Here is a 23,427-nt window from a genome sequence, read left to right on the forward strand (position 1 = left end):
TCCAAATGGAAAACGGTACACATGGGACAACATGTTAACAGAATCTACATAAAGGGCTTATGGGAGTTTGTGCTGTGCTCGCAACACTTCTCTGAGTTTGAAATTGTTTCACAATGAAAAAGTTACAAGCGCCTTTCTTTGTGAATACCACCACTCTCCACTCCATCTTACCCATCTGGCACTGGTACATGTTCCGGGGACTCTGGTTGTGATCGGAGAAAGGGATGAAGTTGGCGATCACACTCAGGAGGCTGTGGGGGAAGAGCTCCTGGTGAGTGGTAACACCCGCCAAAACCTCATCCTCAAAGATGGCAATGTTCATGAAGATCTGGAAAGGAGGAAGGACAAGGAAGTTCAAGGCACAGAGCACCTGACTGCTAACATATTAACCCTCCCTCTCTCTCAGAGTGTGGGACTCAAAGACTGGAATCGAAAACCTTCCCCACTGAGCATCATGAACACTGATGGGATCCACTGGGAAGCAGAGGAAAGCTTCGGGTCAGAAAAACTGTTTGCCTGATGCTTTTCATTCTAAATCCGCCCTGGTCCAACTGGAAAGGAGGGGAACAAAGATACTTTGAAGCAGGACAAAGCTCACAGTTTTGCAACTGCGAAGATGTAGGCAAATACTGTAAGTCTGATGGAATGTTCCCACCTCAGCACCTGAGGCAGAGCCAGGTGCAAAGGAGCGGGGCAGGATGGGCAGGCAGGTGATGTGACCACTAATCCTCTCTCGCGATGAGAGGTCACAGAGGAGGCAGAAGGTAAGTTCTGATTTTCTTACAAATGCCCAATCATTACTAAACAATGACAACACTTTATAAAAAGTTTTGTTTTTGTTGGTTTTTTTTTTTTTGTTGTTTTGGTTTTTTTTGTTGTTGTTGTTATTTTGAGAGAGAGAGAGAGAGAGCGCACAAGCAGGGGGAGGGGCAGAGAGAGAGAGAGAGAGAGAAAGAATCTGAAGCTGACTTCCACTGAACATGGAAGCCTGACATAGGGGTTGATCCCATGACCTGAACCAAAATCAAGAGTGGGACTGAGCCACCCAAGCACCCTGATAACACTTTTAAAAAAAAATAGTGGTTAGGGGCACCTGGGTGGCTCAGTGGCTTAAGCCTCTGCCTTCGGCTCAGGTCATGATCTCATGGTCTTGAGATTGAAGCCCCACATCGGGCTCCCTGCTCAGTGGAAAGCCTGCTTCTCCCTCTCCCTCTGCTGCTCCCCATGCTTGTGTTCTGTCTCTCAAATAAATAAATAAAATCTTCATAAAAAATTAAAAAAAAAAACAAAAAAACACCACAGTCGTTATTACGTTTCCTGAAGTTGTACACTACACGAGCACACACAGGTACCAATCACAATGTTCTACGTACCTGCTCCATAGTTCCAATTAGTTCTTCTTTGCCTAATTCCAAGTTCTGCACCGGACGCACCAGTCTACAAGGAGTGGTAAACAGGAACAATCCTGGGTACAGACTCGGTTTTCCTGTCATGGGGATAAGGGCCACTTCCAACCAGGGAGGAATTCTTTTTTCTCTCAACACCTGTTTTCAACAAAAAGAAAGTTCAATTAAGGAGCGACGTGTTTTATATCTATGTCCTGCCACTCAGGAGGTGGGCAGAATGGGGAAGGAGGTCAGATATAAAAAGCAGTATGAGGAAATTAGTTATGCCAGTAACTTCCTAGTGCCCTGCCAATCTCATCACCGCCCAGAATGCCACTCACCCAGTATCCAGAGCTGGCAAAAGCCCTACTTTCTGGGGGGGGCACAGCCCTACTATGTGACAAACTGGTAATGGGGAAGACTCAGGGAAAGGTAAACCAAGAAGGTGTGTGTGAATGAACACACTAAGCAAAAGTTTGTCCTCTGATGTCTAGAATATAGTACGTTACTGGTTTTATTTTAAACCTGTTATTCAATTGAGGGTGCCTGGGTGGCTCAGTTGTTAGGCCTCCGCCTTCGGCTCAGGTCACGATCCCAGGGTCCTGGGATCAAGCCCTGCATCACGCTGCCTACTCAGCGGGGAGCCTGCTTCTCCCTCTCCCACTCCCCTTGCTTGTGTTCCCTCTCTCGCTTTATCTTTCTGTCAAATAAATAAAATCTTTAAAACAAAACAAAACAAAACAAAAACCTATAAACTGTACTCAATGAAAAGGCCCTTCTACCTGGAATTTAAAAATAACAAAACTCTGGGTAAATATGAACCTACATTACAGAAATGTGAAAAAATAATGAAATCTATATATCAGAACTTAAAAGCAGTCACAGCTAATTAAGTCATCAAAAAAAATAGATGGATTAAAATCTTAATGCAAAAGCTAAAAAAAAAAGCCAACAGAGACACAAAAACACACAAACTCCCTACAAGTTAACAAAGATAGAACCTACAATTAATGAGGTATAGTATGAAAAAGATTCAAAACAACAAATCAAAATTCTTGGTTCTTAAAAAGAAAAAAAAAAAATATCCCTCACTTAACCTAAAAAGAAGAAAAGGGGACACAAACACACAAATGTGCTGAGTAGGAAATAACAACAGGAAAAAAAACATTAAAACTAAATTTTAAAATCATGGGTATACTCTGCATACCTATAAGAAATCAAGATGAAATGGATAAAATGCAGTTTACCAAAACAGACCTCAAGAGAGGTAGAAAACCTTTTAAAAGGTGATCAATTTCCATATTAGAAATAAAGGTATCCAGAAACTACCCCCTAAGAAAGCACTAGCCAGATGGTTTCAGAGGGGAATTTTAGCAGACTTAGACCCAGATAACCCAATGCTCCACAAACTGTTCCAGGGCACTGAAAACAAAGGAAAACTTTCTTTCTTTCTTTTTTTTTTTTAAGATCTTATTTATTCATTTGACAGACAGAGATCACAAGTAGGCAGAGAGGCAGGCAGAGAGAGAGGAGGAAGCAGGCTCCCTGCTGAGCAGAGAGCCCGATGCAGGGCTCGATCCCAGGATCCTGGGATCATGACCTGAGCTGAAGGCAGAGGCTTTAACCCACTGAGCCACCCAGATGCCCCAAAGGAAAACTTTCTAATTCTTTTTATAAAGCAGATACTCATGTCAATGAAGAAAAAAATCCACCAAGACCAAGTGAGATTTATTCCAGGAATTTAGGATTCATTATTCATCACTATGACTAGAGAATGATGATTATTAGGGAATAAATTAATATAATACACCCAGTACCCATCTAAGGGAAAATATTACAGATTTGTCCCCAAACAGACCCAAGAACGAAGCACGGAATTACCGTATGATCCAATGGTTCCGATGGGAGGCAGACACCCAAAAGTTCTAAAAGCAAGGATTTGAAAAGGTACTTGGACACCCGGGTTCATAGCGGCCGTATTCACAACAGCCAAACGGTGGAAGCAACCCAAGCGTCCACCAATGAATGAATGGCTCAACAAAATGTGGTATATACAACGGGACACTCTTTTGTTTAAAAAAGGAATGTGGGGGTGCCTGGGTGGCTCAGTCATTAAGCTTCTGCCTTCGGCTCAGGTCAAGATCCTAGGATCCTGGGATTAAGCCCCGCATCAGGCTCCCTGCTCATCGGGGAGCCTGCTTCTCCCTCTCCCACTCCCCTTGCTTGTGCTCCCTCTCTCACTGTGTCTTCTCTATCAAATAAATAAATACAATCTTTTAAAAAAAAAGAAAGAAAAGAAAAGGCTTAGAGAAGCTTCTACTTTAAAAAAATAATAATAAATAAAATAAAATAGGAATGCGATTCTGACCCATGCTACGACATGGATGAACTTGGAAAACATTATGCAGAGTGCAATAAGCCGGACAGGAAGGGACAAATATTGTATGATTCCACTGACATGAGGTACCTAGCAAAGTCAAAGTTCACGAAGAAAAGTGGAATAGCGGTCCCAGGAATCAGGGAAGGGGGAAATGAGGAGTTCCTGTGGAACGGGCAGGGTTTCAGTCTGGGATGACAAAAACCTTCCATAGATGGGACAGGGTGATGGTTGCACAACAGTATGAATGTGCTTAATGGCACAGAACTTAAAATGGTTATAATGGTAAATTTTATTATGTAAATTTATAAACAAAACCAAAGGACAGGGACTTCTGAAGAGGGTGGAAACAGATCCAGTTTGAGCATCAAAATGAGCAGCAGCAATGGAATCCTCATGAAATGAAACAAGCATCTTATAAATCAATGCTGATGCGAATAAACAAACAAATGGAGAAGGGAAAACTCTACTTACAGAACAGCAACTCATAAATGCCGAAGGAACAATAGAGTTAGGAAACCATTTGGCAGCCATCACAGTAGTAACAAACTCAGCAAAGAATCCTCAATAGAAGAGTAGTTTTTCGTTTTTTTTTTTTTTTTTTTAAGATTTTATTCACTCACTTGACAGAGAGACAGCAAGAGAGGGAACACAAGCAGGGGAAGAGGGAGAGGAAGAAGCAGGTCCCCCGCAGAGCAGGGAGCCCGATGTGGGGCTCGATCCCAGGACCCAGGGATCATAACCCAAGCCGAAGGCAGACACTTAACTGACTGAGCCACCCAGATGCCCCAGAATAGTAATAATTCTGCAAAGAAATCTCCAGTTCGTGGGGGAAACTCTAATGAGGGCAAGGGCATTCATCTAGCTTCTAAATCTCTCTCCACAAGTTACTAATTACACAGAAACTGGTAACGGTGCAGGGGGTCAACCTAGAGACTACAACCTGAGAGTGATCATATTTAACACAGCCAGCTTCGGGACAGGCCAGCCTCATGTGCCTCTTGAAAGCATATCCTGAATCACATCACCAGAAAGCTCCATGACCACATAAATTAAAGAATATCGAATAACTGGCCTATAGGTTTTGTTTTGTTTATTTTTATTTTTTTATTTATTTGTCAGAGAGAGAGTGAGCACAGGCAGACAGAGAGGCAGGCAGAGGCAGAGGGAGAAGCAGGCTCCCTGCCGAGCAAGGAGCCCGATGTGGGACTCGATCCCAGGACGCTGGGATCATGACCTGAGCCGAAGGCAGCTGCTTAACCAACTGAGCCACCCAGGCGTCCCTTTGTTTTGTTTTTTTAAAGTTAAGACCTGAAAGGCTGAGGGACTGTTCCAGAGTAAAGGAGATGAAAGCAACATGATAACTATATGTAATACACGATGCTGCCCAGGGCCCAGCCCAGGATGGCGAAAACACCGCCATAAAGGACAATGCCATAAAGGACCTGACTGAGACAACTGGTATCATCTGAGTTTCAGGGGCACATTCCACTACCCTGATGCTAAAAAGTGTACAGTGGGGCGCCTGGGTGGCTCAGTGGGCTTAGTGTCTGCCTTTGGCTCAGGTCATGATCTCAGGGTCCTGGGATGGAGGCCCACATTGGGCTCTCTGCTCAGTGCGGAGCCTGCTTCCCTCTCTCTGCCTGCCTCTCTCTGCCTCCTTGATCTCTCTGTCAAATAAATAAAATCTTTAAAAAAAAAAAATGCGTGCTATGACTACTAAGGAGAGAAACTCCTTGTTCTGAGAAAGAATGCTCTGCAATTTTTGTGGAAAAGGCATCTTATCTGTCTACCACCCTCGAATGGTTCAGAAGAAAAAACTATGTACCTGTTTATAAAGAGCGTACAAATGGATATACCACGTGGAACAAAACGTAACAACTGGTGGAACCAGGGAATGGGTACATGGGAGCTCTTCCTGCTGTTCAAACATCTTTACATTTACAATTATACCAAAGTAAAACAATTTTAAAAACTAAAAAACCAAAACTAAACCAAATAGACCAGAGCACGAACTACAACCCATCCTGTTGCCAAAGAACAATTCTTCAATGCTCGTCATCTCGTAACGACACTCTCGTTAGGAACATTCCAAGTAAGTTAGTTAAAAGATGTCATTCTATTTGATTTTTTAAAAATATACTTTCAAGATCCAGAAGCCAACAGGACATGACTTGTATCTTGCCTATCTTTAATATTACTTGAAATACAAAGAAGCTATTTTGAGGCCCCCTATAGGCCATTAGTATTTACAAAACAAAAAAAGTTAAAATTTGTTAGAGTAGGGCCTTAAGGAAACTACCAAAAAAAAATGCTTTCAGGTCGAAGTATCTGTCACTGACCCCAACCTACGAGGCCAGCACAAGACAAGACTCTGTGACTACAGGGATGTACGGGCACCTTTGTATCATTTTTTTTTTTTTTAAAGATTTTTATTTATTTGTTTGACACAGAGAGAGAGAGATGACAAGTAGGCAGAAAGAGAGGGGAAGCAGGCTCCCCGCCGAGCAGAGAGCCCGATGCGGGACTCAATCCCAGGACCCTGAAATCATGACCATGACTGGAGCCTAAGGCAAAGGCTTAACCCACTGAGCCACCCAGGCATTTTAGGAATTAGCTTCTGATCTCCAGACCCTCTGACCACCCCAGACAGTCCTGCGGCTACCTCAACAATGAGAAAAAGACTGACAATGAAGATCAAGACATAGAATAATTCACCAAGAGGCAAGATCACCTTATAATGTCGGAGGGAATCTGCAATGCTAGGAGCGAGTTCCTTATCCACCCAGCCGAGCATGACGCCATCCAGCAGGACAGGGTAGCACTCGCTGTACGGTCGGTGTGGAGTTCCGTCAACTGGAGTGACCCCTGGTGAAAAAAACACACAGAAAGCTCACATTGGAATGCTTTTTCCCTACAGCCAGAAGTCCCTCCAGATGGGCTCAGCAACCGCTTCGTCATTTTAGACAGCTAGTTTTCTTGTCTCTAAACCACATTTTTTTATTGCTTTAGTGTTTCTAAGTCACTGCAGCAAGGACACATGAGCAGCTAGTGACTCTGTCTGGGGGGGAGAGCAGCTGGGGGACAAGGGTGTATGTATACCTTCTATATTTTGATCTGAACCATGGAAACAGATGAACTTTTCCCCCAAAGCCTAACTACACGTGACCCTCATTATTTGTGGATTCCACACTTGTGAATTTGCCTACTTGTTAAAATGTATTTGCTTTGTGGGCGTTCCAGGACATTCAGCCAAAGCAGAGAGAGCAGCCAGAAGATCCCCAGGAAAAAAGACTATGTCTCTGATGGTACAGAGTAGATTACTCCTTTTCAACTGTCTTCCTGAAAAATGACAGGGTTCCATACTTCGAGATGTAGCGGTCAAGCCATCAGATGCACAGAGAGTGACCCAAAACGTTATTTCTGATATTCAGTGCTGAATGCTGCTTTATTTCAAATGCTTTGACATCTCTTTTTTGGTTGGGGATTGGGGAGGGGTGTGTGTATATGTGTGTGTGTGTGTGTGTGTGTGTGAACGAAACCATATTTAATTCCTCCTTCACTCATTTAAAACAAAAAAAATGTACCTGTCCTACAGAAGAGCCAAGAGATCAGACCAACTCCAGCATAGAAGAACAAACAATTCTTACAGGAATTCTCTGCTCAGCCTCCAAAGAAGCAAACCTTAATAGTTTTCACTTGTTAAAACCCACATACCCAAACAAGACGGCTTCTGGCCACACCCCACATACCCAAGCTGCACAGCAGAGCGGGAACAGATGCCGTGTACGCAAACTGTGTAACGACCTCGCACACAGCAGTCAAGTGGTTCATGAGGCCGCAGGGCTCCCCGTCTGGGGTGTGCACAGGACACAGGAAGCCCCAGGACTCCGGCAGAAGCCTTCGTACCGTGGTGGTCCTCATCTTGGCAAAATCGGCCCCTCTGTGCACACAGCGGAAATGGGAGAGATAGCGTACGAAGTTCAGCTTATCAGCCACAACACAAAGGCCAGAATCTTGCAGGAAGCCAAGACCTTCATAAAACAAAAATCATTCAGAAACAGGCTCAACTTAAAAACACAAGTCTCGGGGCACCTGGGTGGCTCAGTGGGTTAAAAAGCCTCTCCCTTCAGCTCAGATCATGATCCCAGAGTCCTGGGATCGAACCCCACATCAGGCTCTCTGCTCAGTGGGGAGCCTGCTTCCTGCTTCCCTTCCTCTCTCTCTGCCTACTTGTGATCTCTGTCTGTCAAATAAACAAAAAAAAACCTAAAAAAAAAAATTAAATTAAATTAAAATTAAAATAAAAACACAAGTCTCTTTTGATTTGAGGCTCTGAGGACAAGCACCTCAGGGCACGCTATAAATTACACAGTGAGTTATTAGAAAGTTTATTAGCTCTCCTGAGTGGGAAGAGTTTACAAAAAAAGGCAGTAAAACCCCCCAGACTTCCAAATTATAGCAGTCTCCTGGTTCTCTCTCTCCTCTATGACTACCTCCTTAGGGGGAAATGTTAAATGAATATGAAACAGCAAGTAACTAAATGGGACCCATCATTGAGGCAGGGAGAATGTGTAAGAAGTTGTTATCCTTAAGAACAATCTGCACTGGGGGTGCCTGGGTGGCTCAGCCAGTTAAAGCCTCTGCCTTCGGCTCAGGTCATGATCTCAGGGTCCTGGGATTGAGCCCCACATCAGGCTCTCTGCTCAGCGGGGACCCTGCTTCCCTCTTTCTCTCTGCCTGCCTCTCTGCCTGTCAAATAAATAAATAAAATCTTCAAAAAAAAAAAAAAACTGCATTAGTACCATCTGTTTGGAAAAAAAAAAAAAACCCACAAAAAACAAAACCAGCATATTTCTGGGTTCTCAATGACCACATAAGTCTTCCAGGCCTTTCTAAAGCACCTGGTTTAGGGACAGAAACACATCTACAATCCTCCCAGACTATCTGTCCTGGTGACTGCTCCTCACAGATCTACGCTGTCTTTAGTATTCTGGAAAGAGCCACAGAGATGCACGTGATAGCGAGAAGTAGATTTAAGCTCCATGGATGCCTTGTCTCAAGTCCTTCAGACCGAAACACATTTGTCATATTTACAACATGAAATCGGTCTTTACTGAAAGGGACAAGATCACTTTCAAAAAGAACCTCTCTTAGCAATATATAAATCTACACTGAGCAAACGCAGTGCAACTAAAACAAAGCCAATCCGTTTAGTTTTACCTGTTTTAGAACGCAGATTTCCAGTAGCAAGAAGATACTCAAACGGCTTTGTAAGGTCTGTTCCCAGATTAAAAATCTTCATCAAATTTTCAGTGTTTATGGACACATTCGTCTTCTGAGCCCTCTTATCTAGAGCTATTTTAATAGATACTAACCAAGATTCCATTTTTTCCTGAAATAAAATTTAAGCCATTACATTCAAATTATTCACGTTTTGTATTTACTCCCATGTAATCTGTACGTTTGCAACAAAGGCCCACTAATTTATACATTTGACATGGAAAATGTCTGGCCTATAAACCTGAAAACCATGCACTATTATAGGTCAGGTATTCTTTTTTTTTTAAAGATTTTATATATTTATTTTACAGAGAGAGAGAAATCACAAGTAGGCAGAGAGGCAGGCAGAGAGAGAGGAGGAAGAAGGCTCTCTGAGGAGCAGAGAGCCCGATGCAGGGATCGATCCCAGGACCCTGAGACCATGACCTGAGCTGAAGGCAGAGGCTTAACCCGCTGAGCCACCCAGGCACCCCAGGTCAGGTATTATTAAGATAGAATCTATAAACGCCTGTAGATGAGAGTTTCTCCACCTCAGCACTACTGATATTTTGGCTGGATAGTTCTTCACGGTGAGGGGCCCAGCATGCGTGTAGGATGTCCAGCAGCGTCCCTGGCCCTAACCCACTGGAGGCCTGTAGCATCCCCCAAGCCGTGACAACCAGAACTGTCTCTGGGCACCGTAAAATGTCCCCTGGAGTGGGGCAAAACTGCCAGTCAACACTCTCAATACTAGTGGTTTGCTCTGGCGTTAGAGTGTTTTCATTAAGATGCTCTTATCGGGGGTGCCTAGGTGGCTCAGTCAAATAAATAAAGTTAAAAAAAAAAAAAACCTTTAAAAAAAAGAAAAAAAGATGCTCTTATCGGAGGCGCCTGGGTGACTCATTAAATGTCTGCCTTCAGCTCAGGTCATGATCCCAGGGTCCTGGGATCAAACCCCACATCAGATTCCCTGCTCAGCAGGAAGCCTCCTTCTTCTCTCCCACTCCACTGTTTGTGTTCCCTCTCTTGCTGTGTCTCTGTCAAATAAGTAAATAAAATATTTAAACAACCAAAAAAAGGGCTTTTATCAAGCAGTCAGAACAGCTTCTACAGGGAGAAACAGGCAACAAAAACAAAGCTTTAAGACCAAGCAGCAGCCTGTTGTCCTACCAATTAGAACAACTAAAAGGAGGTCAAAGTCTCCAAATGACACCCAAAATACAAGATGGCTCACAAACTAGTAGGAAAGACTGACTCTTCTCCCAGAAATCTGAAACACAATGGAAAATAGAAAAGAAAGAAAAGAGAAGAGAAAGTCACGCAAGCGAGGATCAAGAGACATGGGGAGCAGCTCTGCAACCCAAGACAGGAGGAGACTGGGGGAATGAGGAGCTAACCTCGCTCCCTGGTCACACGTTTGCCTCCTGTCACTTTGTCGTTAACTTGCTAAGTGAGCAAGCAGCATTTCTTGGGCACGTACTGTATGCTGGCCCTTGGCATATTTACTTAAGCCTCACAACAAACTTTTCCTCAAGAAGCAGTGCATCACAAGACCACTTGGGCCAAACATATTTCAGTATTAAGAATTTTCCAGACTCTAGGGCACCTGGGTGGCTCAGTGGGTTACGCCTCTGCCTTCGGCTCAGGTCATGATCTCAGGGTCCTGGGATCAAGCCCTGCATTGGGCTCTCTGCTCAGCAGGGAGCCTGCTTCCCTCTCTCTGTGCCTGCCTCTCTGCCCACTTGCGATCTCTGTCAAACAAATAAATTAAATCTTAAAAAAAAAAAAAAAAAAAATTTTTTTTTCCAGACTCTAGAAAGGTAGCAGGCGCACAAACCTAACACCTCTGATAAAGACTGAGGCACTGAATTGTAATCAAACACAGTTCTACAGTGAAACATACAAACTGTCACACTAAGTAGAATCAGTAAGAATTATAAATAGCCCCCTGCACTGCAGGTCAGTTTTTCCTGCCAAATTGCGTTCTTTTAGGTTCTCGCACTTTTTGGGACTGGGTGTGAGTCCCCAGCTGACTGGGGACTTATATGTAAAGGCTGCACACACCAGCAAGAGAAGCCAGAGAGGCCTCTCGGGAGCCTTCCTGGGAGGTTCACCAGCCTTTCCGCTAAAAGGTTGAGGCGTATGAGGCTGAGCAGACGGTGCCAAGGGCAGGGAAGGGAGACGTCACAGATGGTGAGGCACGGCGCCCACCTGATCTGTTCTCAAGTTCAGCAAGGGCAGCCCGGCAGCACTCGCTCTTGCTCCCTCACGGTTGAGAAGCCCTAGCCCTCAGAACCAAGCACAGAAATGACAGACACTTCAATCTCTGCAGCAACACTCAGTGAAATGGCCAATGCAAGGCTGTGATTCAGATTAGGTCACTGTCGTGTACCTTCCTGAAGATTCTTACTGTGTCCCACATTCAGAGGTTTAGAAGCTTATAACAAAAATGGTGCAAAAGGAAATGATACATGGTTAGGCCAGTCACTCGGGGTCATTAATGTTACAACCAAGATCTGCTATTGTCTTCACTTAGCCACTAAGAAACATGAAGGACTTTTTTTTTTTTTTTAAGATTTTATCTATTTATTTGACACAGAGAGAGAGAGATCACAAGTAGGCAGAGAGGCAGGCAGAAAAGGCAGAGAGAGAGCAAGGAAGCAGGCTCCCTGCCAAGCAGAGAGCCCGATGGGAGACTCGATCCCAGGACCCTGAGACCATGACCTGAGCTGAAGGCAGAGGCCTAACTCACTGAGCCACCCAGGCGCCCCATGAAGGACATTTCTGAATTTGGTATAAACTAAGATCTTTGATCAAGTCCCTTACTGCTCAGCAAACACACAAAAAGAAAAGGCGGACTATGTAACACACCCAAACTACAAATCATAACCATGCAGGAAACAATACTGCCGGAAACTGCCACAGTATTCCACGAGAAGGGCAGCTGGCCAGGGCGAGAGCAGCAGGCGCTTACCTTCAGAAACATGAGGAAGAGCTGACCGGGCGTCAGGACTTCCTGATTCACTAAACTATCCGGACTGTCCTCCATGCACTCTCCTTTGGCTAATGCAAAGAGCTTCCGGGTCATGAGACAAAGCATATAAAACTTTTCCGTATTGGATTTCAGGTGGATACAGATGCACTGGCTGTCAAAAGAGAAAGCAAAGCTTAAAAAACCATTTTGTTGCTACTAGTCCTTGATGATCTACTGACCAAGGGGCCTGATTCCTCTTTACCTAGAAAAGCTTACTCATTTTCAAAAAATTGCTTTTCATCTTCACTGGCAACATAAGCAAAAGGACAGCACATTGTCACAAGGTCCAGAGCTGTGCTGGACAACACGGTGTGTAAATGGCCACTATGTGGCCATTTACATTTATATTAATTAAAATTATTTTTTAAACGATTTTATTTATTTATTTGACAGAGATCACAAGTAGGCAGAGAGGCAGGAAGGGGGGGGTGAAGCAGACTCCCTGCTGAGCAGAGAGCCCAATGTGGGGCTCAATCCCAGGACCCTGAGATCATGACCTGAGCTGAAGGTAGAGGCTTTAACCCACTGACCGACCCCATACCCCAAATTAATTAAAATTATTAAATAAACTTAAGAATTCAGTTTCTCAGTTGCACTGGCCATTCAAGGGCTTCTGATGGGTCCTGTGGCTACATACTGGATGGTGCTAAGAACTAGACAGTGGTCACAGAACCCAGAGTCCCTGCCTTGGGGAAACAAAGGGACGTCCTGCCTACAACTTTCAAATGTTGCACAAAGCACAAAGAAACACGTTTGTCACGTGCAGAGAAATTACGAAAGCAAATGTAGTCAAAATGATACTGACTAGCGAATGGAAGTGTCCACCATACTATTTTTGCAGCGATTCCAGAAGTCCGAAGTTGTTTCAAAGTAAAAGTGTAAAAGTACAATAAAATAAAATGAAACTACCATAAAAGGAAAAGGTGAGGATGGCCATGGAAACACAGGGCTAGCCCCTACTTCCTTAGACCAGAATCCTACCCACAGGTCCACTCTGAGTCCCAGATGACGCACCAGCACTAACTACAACCAACTACAACACTGACACCTTCCGCCCCACGAAAAAAGAAAATGCAGTTTAAGCAAAACCACACATACTTAAACAGAAACTCTGCAGCTTGTTCATTTGGACACCAGTCAGGAAGACTGAGCTTGACTCTGAAGCGTTCACCTAGATAGTTAAGAACCTGCTTTTGTGTGGAACAACCCTCTTCCATGACGATCCTTAACATCTGAGAAACGGAGTTCCTAAAGAAAGAGTCCTCCTCTTTGCCTTTCATGAGCTCCTGAAAAATCTGATAATCGGAAAAGCTGACAAGCGCCTAGAAAAAAAAAAAAAAGGTTTTCTTTTGAATTACTCATAATAACTAAACCATTTTACCCGTTTAGTAACAATTCTCTATTTTTCTAATATCCAAGAAAAATTAACACTCCAATATGGGTGAATCGAAATGAACTCTCCGAGATAAGATTTTAAGTTTGTTTCGGCGTTAAACAGAGATTGCTAAGACATTCTGCATCAGTGACGCAAAAGAATAAATGCCTAGACATTGTGACTTGCTGAGATGCTGTTATTCTAGATACGGTAGGTAGGGCTCTCATTAGAGGCTATATGATAAGACGGCAAGAGGGCCCCAGTGAGCCTCGCCTTCTGGTATTCACAGCTTTATGCAGCCTCCTCCCAAACTAAGTCAGCACTGGCCCGTGTGACCAAGACAATACAGTGGAAAGGTGGATGTGTGACTCTCAAGGACAGGTCATAGAAGGGACTGCAGGTACAGCCTTGCTAACTCAAGCAGCCAGTCCAAAAGCCCATGCGGAGGAACTGGGACCTCCCACCAATAGCCCATAATGATGGGCCAGCTGTGAGCGACCTCCCTGGATGTGGACCCTTTGCCCCTGGTCAAGCCTTTTAAATGACCGCAGTCCCTACATCTCACTGCAACCTCCTGACATCCCAAGGCAGACGTGTCCCCCAGTCCCAGCCACTTCCAAGCTCCCGGCCACAGAAATAGTAAGAGGGAAATGTTTATGGATGGTTTAAGCCACCAAATTTTGGAGAATTTGTTATGGAGCAGTGCACAGCTGGTACAGCATGAATACCGCTAAGGAGACCCTATCCATCCATTCTGCACAGAATGTGACCCCCCAGTGAAGGTCTTCATAGCAAAAGAAATATATTCATGAAGTCACACCTTAAGTGCAAATCCCAAAGGAAGAAAAAATAGTTCTTTCCGATAAATAAAGTTCAACATAACCGTGCCATTTTCCAAGTAGTGAAGGTTCATATTGACTGCAGAATGTTCCTCCCTCACACAGTGCATTGAGACTCCTATTGAAACAAAGCAAGAAGTCAAAAACTCAGTAATATCGTAATTGCTTCTGTCGTTTTTTCTTCTGAATAACGTTTACCCTCTTAAATAAAATTTTTTAAAGATTTTATTTATTTATTTGACAGAGAGAAAGAGACCACAAGTAGGCAGAGCAGCAGGCAGAGAGAGGAGGGGAAGCAGGTTCCCCACTGAGCAGAGAGCCCGATGCGGGGATCGATCCCAGGACCCTGAGATCATGATCTGAGCCGAAGGCAGGGGCTTAACCCACTGAGCCACCCAGGCGCCCCTATTTACCCTCTTAAAAATAGAGCCAAATCACGAAGGTCAGCAAAGACTGGCAACCAAAAACGTCTCCAGACTTTGCCGAATGTCCACTAGGGTGCAAAACCTCCCTGGATGAAAACCGAAGCTACAGAAATTTAATCCAACTCCAAAGTTTCCTTCCAGAGCAGGGTCCGTGTCTTATAACACGTTGTATCACTGGCACCCTGTGAAGCCTGCTCACATAGCACTTTATATCCCTCATACCCTGTGGAATCCAATCAAGAGATGATGGCTTGATCAAAGAGTTCAAATGGAGAAAAGCAGAATTTTAGATTTTAAGTTTGTTTGCATTAAGCAAAGATCACTGAGACACTCTGCATCAGTGATGCAAAAGGATAAATGACTAGACATTGTGACTTGCAGAGTTGCTGTTATTCTAGACCCAGTACGTCGGGCTATCATTAGAGGCTGATTTTTAGCTCAATTATTTAACTGCAGGGCTGCCCAAGAATGTAAAATGTTGTCTTAGAAGCCAGGCCTGGTCACAGAGAGTGCTCAGAGTCCAGGTGGCTGTCTGCCAGGGACCCCAAGAGGAATGCCATGGCAGCCTGCTCCAGGAGACTTCTGAGACCCATACTAACCTCTGGTAAAGTCAGGCCAACCTCCATCTTTGTAAGCAATACCATAAATACATGTGCTCTTTCAATGTGAAAAAAAGGGACACATAATAGAAAGTAGGGTTTTTCACTATAAATTCTTAGCACAGAAATGAATACTAGAAAAACAAAACTTCTCCTTTTTTTTTTTTTTTTTTAAGATTTTATTTATTTAACAGAGAGAGAGATCACAAGTAGGCAGAGAGGCAGGTAGAGGAGGAAGCAGGCTCCCCGCCGAGCAGAGAGCCTGATGTGGGGCTTGATCCCAGGACCCCAAGATCATGACCTGAGCCAAAGGCAGAGGCCCAACCCACTGAGCCAACCAGGCGCCCCAGAAAAACAAAACTTTTCTAAAAGAACATTCCAAAAGTCACTACAACTTACCATACTGAGTATAGCCAGGCCCTCTGGTTTTCCATTTTGGTCTGATCATTGCAATGGGGAAATTCCTCCGAGGCATAATCAACATTCGGATGACTTTTTCAATGCCATTTATTATAAAATAGCCTCCCATTTCCTGCCGAAGAGATGAATTATAATTTGTTAAACAAAGATACATTAATCGTAATGGACACTGGGAAAGGGTATGCACTATAGTGAGAGCTGTGAGTTGTGTAAAACTGATGATTCACAGACCTGTACCCCTGAAGCAAATAATACATTTTATGTTAATTTAAAAAAATAAGATACATTAGTTATAAACATGAAACTACCTGCCAGATATAGTGCCAGGTGCACATGGAGGCGAAAGGGTCTACAGATCCCTTGGAAACTGTATGGAATCTGTCAGTGTGTGAACCAACAGTCTTCTCAAGTACATTAAAAAGGTTCTGGGGACCTGGGAGAAAAGTATGGAAGAAAATCAGGGTACTTTCTTCCACTGGACAGGCTCGACCAAACTTGCCCTTTTGTCCCCTAAAATGATTTGTCTTCATATGATATTTAAAAAACAAAACAAAAACAAAAAAACCTTACTGTAAAGAGATGAAAACAATAGCCATCTGCTTCCAGGCAAATAAAGTTTCCCAAATAAGTTAAAAAAAAACTTTGTACAAAAACTCTGGATGGGGCGCCTGGGTGGCTCAGTGGGTTAAGCCTCTGCCTTCGGCTCAGGTCATGATCCCAGGGTCCTGGGATGGAGCCCTGAGTGGGGCTCTCTGCTCAGCAGGGAGCCTGCTTCCTCCTCTCTCTCTCTGCCTGCCTCTCTGCCTACTTGTGATCTCTGTCTGTTAAATAAATAAATAAAATCTTAAAAAAAAAAACAAAACAAAACCCTCTGAAAACCAGATATTCAGATTAGCTAAAGAGGAAACTATTTTTTCACAGTTCTAGTATCTCATTTCTGTAAAAAAAAAAAAACAAAAAAACCCAAAAACTACTACAGTGGCAGCCCCACTCTGAAGCAGGTGTAAGCATGCTAGGAGTTCTATGTTACCATCCCATTTAATCCTCGTAATAATGAGAGCACAGTTGTTCTGCCCAGCAGAGGGAATGGAGGCTCAGAAAGATGGAATGTGCCCAAACCCACATAAGTGGTTAAGTGGAGCATCTGCATGTCAAACCCAGATCTGACACCATCACGCTCATCCCGGCACGTTACATGTTACAGTCTCCCCACCCCAGGCAGAGTCTGTGCTCCTGATCACTCCAACTCAATACTGCAAAGCCACCTAACGTGGCTGAAAGAGACGCCAAAGGGAAGGTAAGGGAAGCGTTTAATATGCTCACACAGTCTTACTGCTGGTAAAACAGAACATCTCTAAATGTGTATCCTCTGGAAAATTCGGGAAAAGCCTGTGAAATCTTCCCCCACAATAATAATGTTCTCTAACTGTACGGCCACTTCTCATACACTGTCTCTGAGCCTCATTCTGAGCCCAACACAAGATGCACACAAGGGAGCCAGCCCCCTTTAACCTAACCAGAAACAGAAGCAGAAAAGGAAAACCTGACTCCCACTGATGAGTGTCAGATCTTCTCGCCCCCACCTCGGGCCTTCTCTAGCATCGCCCGGCCCTGCAGCATACAGGCGCCCGCAGTTACCTCTGCTTCCTCATGGTGCTCAATGAGGGCTTTGGGAGGAAGGTCGTGTAAGTTGCAAAGCTTAGACTTCACCATGATGGGAACGTAGCCAAGAAACTGTTTAATGATTCCTCTTGAGATTCCATTCACTGCCCAGCTGATATCAGCCTAAAGGAAAAGGAGAGAAAAAAAATACTTAAGAAAAAGAAACTGCATGCATCTACAAGAACAAGTATTTTAAGAGAGTAAGGAGGAAGGCCGGAAAGTAAATGAGCATATGCTTTCAATTTAGAAGATGGAATCTCTTGGACGACCGTGCTAAGAAAGCAGAATTCTGGTATACGCTTTATGAGGCGCCAGCTGTAGTCTCACAAACGCACCGTGTGAGGGTCGCATGCTGTCACTTGTACTGACCGTCAGCTTGCCCCGGTAGGTGCTCCTCCGGCCCCGGCATTCGGCTGGATAAATGTTGAGCTCTTTGCAGATGTTCCCTTTCGGAACCATGGGCGGGCTGATGACAGCGTCCACAATGGTAAGGGAGATGCGCTCATCTTTGAAAGCGAATTCAAAGGGAGGGATAGCCTGAAATATAATCCATGCTATTAACTGCTTGCATTTCTCCAAGACCCTCTTTCTCTAGGGTTCTTCCAAACCCCACACATTCTACATGCACTGATGCCTACCATGCTGCAGGTGACCCATCTAGGAAGAGGGTTAAAGCTACATCCACTGTACTCACACCCCAAGTCCCTAAAACGATGATGTACTACTTCAGATCATGACGGTCTACTACAAGTCAGATTCGTAGCAGGCTCGAGGGACAGTTATGTACAGAACAAAGCTGTTCTCTGAACCAAGTGTCTGCCTTCTCTGTTATACTTGGTGTCTGCTAAGTACGTAGCCACACAAATGGGACTGTGCCTAACAGGCAAGGATATGGAAACACCGCTGATTTAGGACCGGACACTCTAATGCCCTTCTTTGATATCTGTACATTTCATTCCATGATGGCCTCGTTCTGAAGCCAGAGCCACAGGTGGGGGCCATGGTTCTTCCTCTGCCACAACAGCTGCTTCTCTGCACTGCTCCCTGGGGAAGCTCTGCTCTTCTGAGGAAAGGGCATCACTGAGCTCCCCTACAATCAATTATGAACAAACCCCAAGCCTTAGCGTTAGAACAAGAATGCCAAAAGTGGGGCCAAGAAAATAAAGATTCTCCTCCTCATGTCAGTTCAGTTGACCTTTTCTTTTTTTTTTTTAAAGATTTTTATTTATTTATTTGACAGATAGAGATCACAAGTAGGCAGAGAGAGAGAGAGAGAGGAGGAAGCAGGCTTCCTGCCGAGCAGAGAGCCCGATGTGGGGCTCGAGCCCAGGACCCAAGGACCATGACCTGAGCTGAAGGCAGAGGCTTTAACCCACTGAGCCACTGAAAAACCCCAAGACCTTTTCTAAATTTTACAATTTTATCTAAAGCTGGCATTGCTTTAGAATTTAATAATTTATTCTAAAACAAAATTTTAATCTGTCCTGTTTAAGGATTAAAATTAAGCATTAATTTTTAAAAGGGAGAAGATTCACTTTTTCAAGCCATAGCTGCACTATCTGTATCTCAATACGATCTCATTACTTGAGATAGCTATGGTCTATAAAGTTGACAAACACTGGATTAGTGAATACTGAACCACCGTTCTGAAGGGAAAGACAAAATTAGGTTCCTGTGGGTCCCCGACCACATTTCGTCAACTGATCAATAGATAACCTTGTTTTAAGGATACCTTATTCAATATATATGTTGATTCATTAACACTGAACCCACAGCCAACAGCACTAACTCATGACTGAACAAAGGTTATCTAACACAGATTTTCTCCCAAGGGGTACGTCACAGCCTTTCTGCCCTTGGAACATTAGATAGCACTGTGCTTGAGGACCATCTTAAACAGTGAAATCACCAATAAAAAGCACAGAATGAGAAAAACTGGACAGACTTCGAGAAGGATACTTATTTATAGTACGAGAGCTTGAAACAAGAAAGCGGAGCATGACCTCCTTGGGCCTCAGTTGGGATGATGGCTGCTGGGCAATTCAAATTTTTCACCACTCTGCATGTGGTGAATATTTTAAGAGTTTATTTATTTATTTGACAGAGAGAGATCCCAAGTAGGCAGAGAGGGGGAAGCAGGCTCCCTGCTGAGAGCCCAAAGTGGGGCTTCATCCCAGAACCCTGAGATTATGACCTGAGCCAAAGACAGAGGCTTAACCTAAACTGAGTCACTCAGGTGCCCCTGCACATGGTGAATATTGACTTGGGGGTTACAAATAAATTTTAGTGAGTAGGCAATTAATAAATATGAATTCCTGAAAAATGAGAATCGACTGTATTCTGAAAAGATGACTGTGATGTATTAATTTGGACTTAGAGAATGAAGGAATCCATCCCCCGCCATCCCCAAATTGGGCGAAACTCTAAACAAACAAAAATATGACAAAGGTTATTCTTCCCTGGATTCTGTTAGTCATTTACTTTACTGTGTTTTCTGCAACAACATTTTCTCCTAGTCTCACGGTACCAGCTATGGTGCAGCATCATTATCTGGGCAGGCTACATTTTCTACATGTACTCTTAATTAAAACAACATATTGCAAGACATTGAATACAGAAGCAGAAATGGGAATCCAGCTGTCTTCTAATAAGCCAGACATTTTAAAAATGTGCAAAAATATCATTAACCTTTAATTTTTTCTGCTTTAGAAAAAAAATTTTTTTAAACCATAGCACTAAGTTTTATCAGGGATTTCATTAAAGTTAAATCTTAGAAATAGGGGAGTCCCTTAGGGGCCACAAAGCTGATGGAGTCTCCTCAGATCTCATAAAGAACCACCAGCTTGGGCTTTTCAGTGGGATCACTGCCTTGTTCCAGGTACAGATCATTTTAAGGACACCGCTTTGACCCCATGGGCTGGTAGGTGGCCTAAGTTTCCCTACCCCGAAACATGAACACCATGAAGGCCACAAAGCCCAAGAGGTGCTTACACATGAGATTTCAGGAAACAGGCAAAGGAGATGTGTCCACAAGGCTCCCGAAGTACATGTCAAGGTTCCAGTACATCTGTTCATCCCAGTTCAACCTCAGGCCTGGGCGGTCCCAGTCATACCATGGATCCCTCTCCTGCCAAGAGTGGTCAGGGAGCTTCTGGTAGTTGCTGCACCCCATGTTGTCTGTCATCTGAGTATGGCTGGTAGTCTTCCACCCCCATACTATACTTCTTGGCAGCAGTGGCCGGTTTTTCTGGGGTCTTGGGACAGGGTTCCTGGGATACAGCCCCAAGAGCAAGTCCTTGGTACTGTGGGAGGCTGTCTGTGTACCCAACAGCACCATGGTCCCAGCTGCCCTTTGCAGCCATCAGACTCCCAGGACCTACACCCTGGCAACCACCACCTTCATCCTTCACCAAAATATTTTTATTAAAAATGTTAATATCTAATTGGTTTATCTTTTAAATGAATTAGTGTTCTAAAAACTTCTCAACCTCAATTTCTAACAGAGTAAATACTGATAAACAAAAGCTCTTAACGCTCCCTCAAGAATTTTCAGGGGGAGGTTGTTCTGGGACCAAAAAGTTCAAGAACCGCCAGTCTATCTATGACTCCTCCTAAAAAGTCTTGTGTATACGTGCATTTTTATTTTAGAGCAAGTCTTCCTCGATCATCTGAATCTTGGCCTCTTTTTTTCACTGTCTCAATAAACCCCAATGCTCATTAACCTTTAATTAGATATGGTTTTTCTCAGAGATATGACACAAATATTTCTCATCAGCCTTACCTGTTGCCAAAAGGTGAAGGAGTATTAATTAATCTTCAAAGAAACTTCAGTGCTCATGTGTTATTTGGAGAGTTCAAGTATCAGAAACTGGCAAATATACTACCCCTACTTCTCAGGACACAAATCCTACCCAATAAACCCACACAGCAGTGTCTCCTGAGTTGTGCTCTTCCGCTTCCCCTGGAGGGAGCGCACTCTCCTCCCCCCTTCAATTCTCCTGACCCAGCCTTGTCTCAAGCACCTGGATTAGCCTTGCCTCCTATGTGCTCCTCAAATACCCTACCATACTGCTTGGCAGAGCAGTTTTCCAGAGTACTGGCACTGACTGCTTCCATGTGTCCCTTTCCTCCATTCCACTCGCAACACGTGATACCAAGGCCTCAAAAGGAAGAACTGTGTTTCATACAGGGCTGCCTCCTCCTGACCCTCAGAGCGTAGCACCTGGAGACAGTAGTTATGCTGACTAAAGGAGACTCGACCTCCCACCACCACCCTCACTTGAACTCTCCTACCTTATCCTTTAGATCAATCACTTAACGCTGAGCAAGTATTAGGGCTACCCAATCTCGTTTCTACGCCTCATCTGTATCTTCCTCAACACCCACCTAATTCAGAACAGATGTCCAGCAGTTTCTCCCTTTAAAGCTGTGAGCGAAGAAAACCGTGGAAGGACGACCTCCCACAGTACGATCTTTGGGTGAACGGGCTCAGAACCTTTTCAGGGAAGTTTCTCGGAGAAGTGAAAACTCCCAGTGATATGAAAGCGCGAGCGTTGTGCATGGCTGTCACCGCACGCTGGACCTGTCCCACAAAACACTACGGGTTCCAGTCACAAAGAAATCCAGCAGTGACAAACACATCTAGTATTCCCCTAGTCAAGTCGATTACAAATGCCAGGCCCCGCGCGGGGTCTGGCGCGATCGAGGGGTACAACTATTTGGGATTATATCGGGACCTCCAAGCCATCTATCTAGGACCCCTACCCGAGGCCAGTGCCCCACTCCACCCAGGTCCCACTCCCCTTCCCCTCTCCCCCCCCTCATCTCCCACTCCCCCAGAGCCACACACGCACCCAGCCACCCGCCTCCCTCCTCCAGGCCCGTGGGGCCCCTCTCCTCTGCCCGCCTCGAGCTTCGCCCCGTCGCGGGACGCACAGGGGCAAGCGGCGCCAGGCAACGCAGAGCGGACAGGAGCCGAGGACACCGGGCTCACCTGCACCGCGTGGCTGAGCCCCTCGCGCACAGCGTAGTTGAAGGACTCCACATGCGCCCGCGTCAGTTCCTGCAACGCTGGCTTTTGCTGCTCCCGCGGGATCCCATAAGACGGGTCAGTTAAGTGCTTTAGGCTAGGCCCGCTGGGCAGATTCTGCCACCGGCCGGCTGGTTCCATGCGTCCGCCCGGATCCATGCGTCCGCCAGCACACCCACAGCCAGAGACCGCTCTGCACGCGCCGGGAAGAAGGGCAGGCACCCCGGCGCCCACGGCCTGCTGGGAAATGTAGTTCCTCCGGTTCCGCCGGACTTTGGCCCTTCGATTTTACAGGGTCGACCTGAAACCTACACCACAGAGTGAATGGGCCGGTCTGGAACTATACGGAGCCAGAGCGCGGCGGTCCCACCTGTTCCCCGCTCCGCCGACGGAGGGCCGAGAACCGCTTCACGCCAGCTCTGCGCCGGGTTCGTCGAGTTTAATGTTTATTCGCGCAGTGAATTAGGCCCGGAGGAGAGTGGTCTTCAGAGATTCCGTCCCCTCCTGTTTCCCATGATCACTTTCCGAAGCTGATGCCTGATGCTGACCCTGACTTGTGGAAAAAAGCAGAAGTTGGGAACCAGACCGACCGCTGTCACCACCCAGCTCTTAAGTCGTGAAAGCTGGCCTGCGATGGTGAAGAGGTGGTCTGTCTTCGCTAGCCCCCCCCCTCCCCCCATCTAGACCGGATTCCTGAGGCTTCAGGAGGAGGAGACTTCCAGCCTTAAGATCCTTGGAGTTTGTGCGAGTCCTATGAATCGCTTCTCCCCCCAGGATATGGGTTTATCAAGGAATGTCGGCACATGTTTTTCAACTTCATCCTTTGGGTGTATATTTAACAGTTGTATTCTGTATTGTGGCATAATTGGCTTGAAGTAAACCACACGTTTAGAGTGTGCACGTGGATAGGTTTTGATCCATGTATACACCGGTGGAGCCATCACCATAATTAAGGTAATGAATTAATCCACCACTCCTAAAAGTGTCCTCCTACCCCTTGGGAATCTATCCCTTCTGTCA

The 23,427-nt window shown here is 45.0% G+C and overlaps 1 protein-coding gene and 1 pseudogene across 3 annotated transcripts in view; both read right to left on the reverse strand.

Annotated features, from left to right (window-relative positions):
• The window catches only part of POLR1B (RNA polymerase I subunit B), a 29,963-nt gene extending 7,351 nt beyond the window's left edge, over positions 1-22,612 (reverse strand). The window contains exons 1-12 of one of the 3 annotated variants that reach the window (XM_044261610.1): positions 22,372-22,612; positions 17,748-17,915; positions 17,355-17,501; positions 15,696-15,828; positions 14,254-14,390; positions 13,157-13,380; positions 11,999-12,170; positions 8,986-9,157; positions 7,515-7,796; positions 6,497-6,630; positions 1,374-1,544; positions 172-328 (exon numbers count right to left, since the gene is read on the reverse strand). In XM_044261610.1, the coding sequence (XP_044117545.1) occupies positions 172-328; positions 1,374-1,544; positions 6,497-6,630; positions 7,515-7,796; positions 8,986-9,157; positions 11,999-12,170; positions 13,157-13,380; positions 14,254-14,390; positions 15,696-15,828; positions 17,355-17,501; positions 17,748-17,915; positions 22,372-22,566 (2,092 nt within the window). In that variant the 5' untranslated portion in view covers positions 22,567-22,612. Of the gene's footprint in view, positions 1-171; positions 329-1,373; positions 1,545-6,496; positions 6,631-7,514; positions 7,797-8,985; positions 9,158-11,998; positions 12,171-13,156; positions 13,381-14,253; positions 14,391-15,695; positions 15,829-17,354; positions 17,502-17,747; positions 17,916-21,159; positions 21,247-21,764; positions 21,852-22,371 lie in introns of those variants that run through there. The other 2 variants (XM_044261611.1, XM_044261612.1) reach the window with 2 other exon arrangements.
• Positions 20,197-21,494, reverse strand: LOC122915838 (annotated as a pseudogene).
• Positions 22,613-23,427: the final 815 nt, after the last annotated feature.

The sequence above is a fragment of the Neovison vison genome, chromosome 8 (genome assembly GCF_020171115.1).
Source record: "Neovison vison isolate M4711 chromosome 8, ASM_NN_V1, whole genome shotgun sequence".
Lineage (NCBI taxonomy): Eukaryota > Metazoa > Chordata > Mammalia > Carnivora > Mustelidae > Neogale > Neogale vison.